Source organism: Neopelma chrysocephalum, unplaced genomic scaffold (genome assembly GCF_003984885.1).
Source record: "Neopelma chrysocephalum unplaced genomic scaffold, ASM398488v2 Primary Assembly neopelma1_96597, whole genome shotgun sequence".
Taxonomy (NCBI): Eukaryota; Metazoa; Chordata; class Aves; order Passeriformes; family Pipridae; genus Neopelma; species Neopelma chrysocephalum.
This window is the reverse complement of record NW_020925242.1, coordinates 3070-3719: the sequence shown is the minus strand read 5'-3', so window position 1 is coordinate 3719 and position 650 is coordinate 3070. Positions and strand designations below refer to the sequence as shown.

The following is a 650-nucleotide window of genomic DNA, read 5'->3' as shown; positions in this document are numbered from 1 at the left end:
GGGATGGGAAGGGATCCGGGATTTATCCGGGATGGATCCGGGGGGATGGACGGGATGGGAAGGGATCCGGGGTGGATCCGGGGGGATGGACGGGACGGGAAGGGATCCGGGATTTATCCAGGATGGATCCGGGGGGACGGACGGCCCGGGGTGACCCACCCCCGGCGCTCTCACCTCGGCGAGGAAGGCGGTGCTGGTGACCCTCTGGCTGTCGAAGGCGCTGCCCAGGGCCGGGATGAGGCTCTTGACGACCAGGGGCAGCCGCGGCCCCGCGTGGCGACACATGGCCCTGCCCGGGGAACGAAACGGCTCCTGGCACCCGCCCCCAGGGTGGCACCGCCAGCCCAGGGGGGGCACGGGGGACATGGAGAACCCCCCGTGCCCGGGGGATGCTGGGCAGGACAGTCCCAGTATGGGAACACCAGTGGCACCAGCCTGGCACTGTCCCCTCCTGCCACCAGGGTAGGACAACCCCAGTATGGCAACACCAGTAGCACTGGTCTGGCACTGTCCCCTCCTGCCACCAGGGAAGGACAACCCCAGCATGGGAAAGGTGGTGGCACTGGTCTGGCCTTGTCTCCTCCTGCCACCAGGAAAGGACAATCCCAGCATGGCAACACCAGTGGCACTGGGCTGGCACTGTCCCCTCC

At 68.2% G+C, this 650-nt stretch overlaps 1 protein-coding gene across 1 annotated transcript in view; it reads right to left on the bottom strand.

Moving 5' to 3' along the window:
- The window catches only part of LOC113981498 (maestro heat-like repeat-containing protein family member 1), a gene marked incomplete at its 3' end in the record, with an annotated part of 4466 nt that overhangs the window by 2715 nt on the left and 1101 nt on the right, over window positions 1–650 (bottom strand). Inside the window, exon 2 of the mRNA XM_027708905.1 lies at window positions 175–289. Coding sequence (XP_027564706.1) covers window positions 175–285 — 111 coding nt within the window. The remainder of the gene's footprint in view (window positions 1–174; window positions 290–650) is intronic.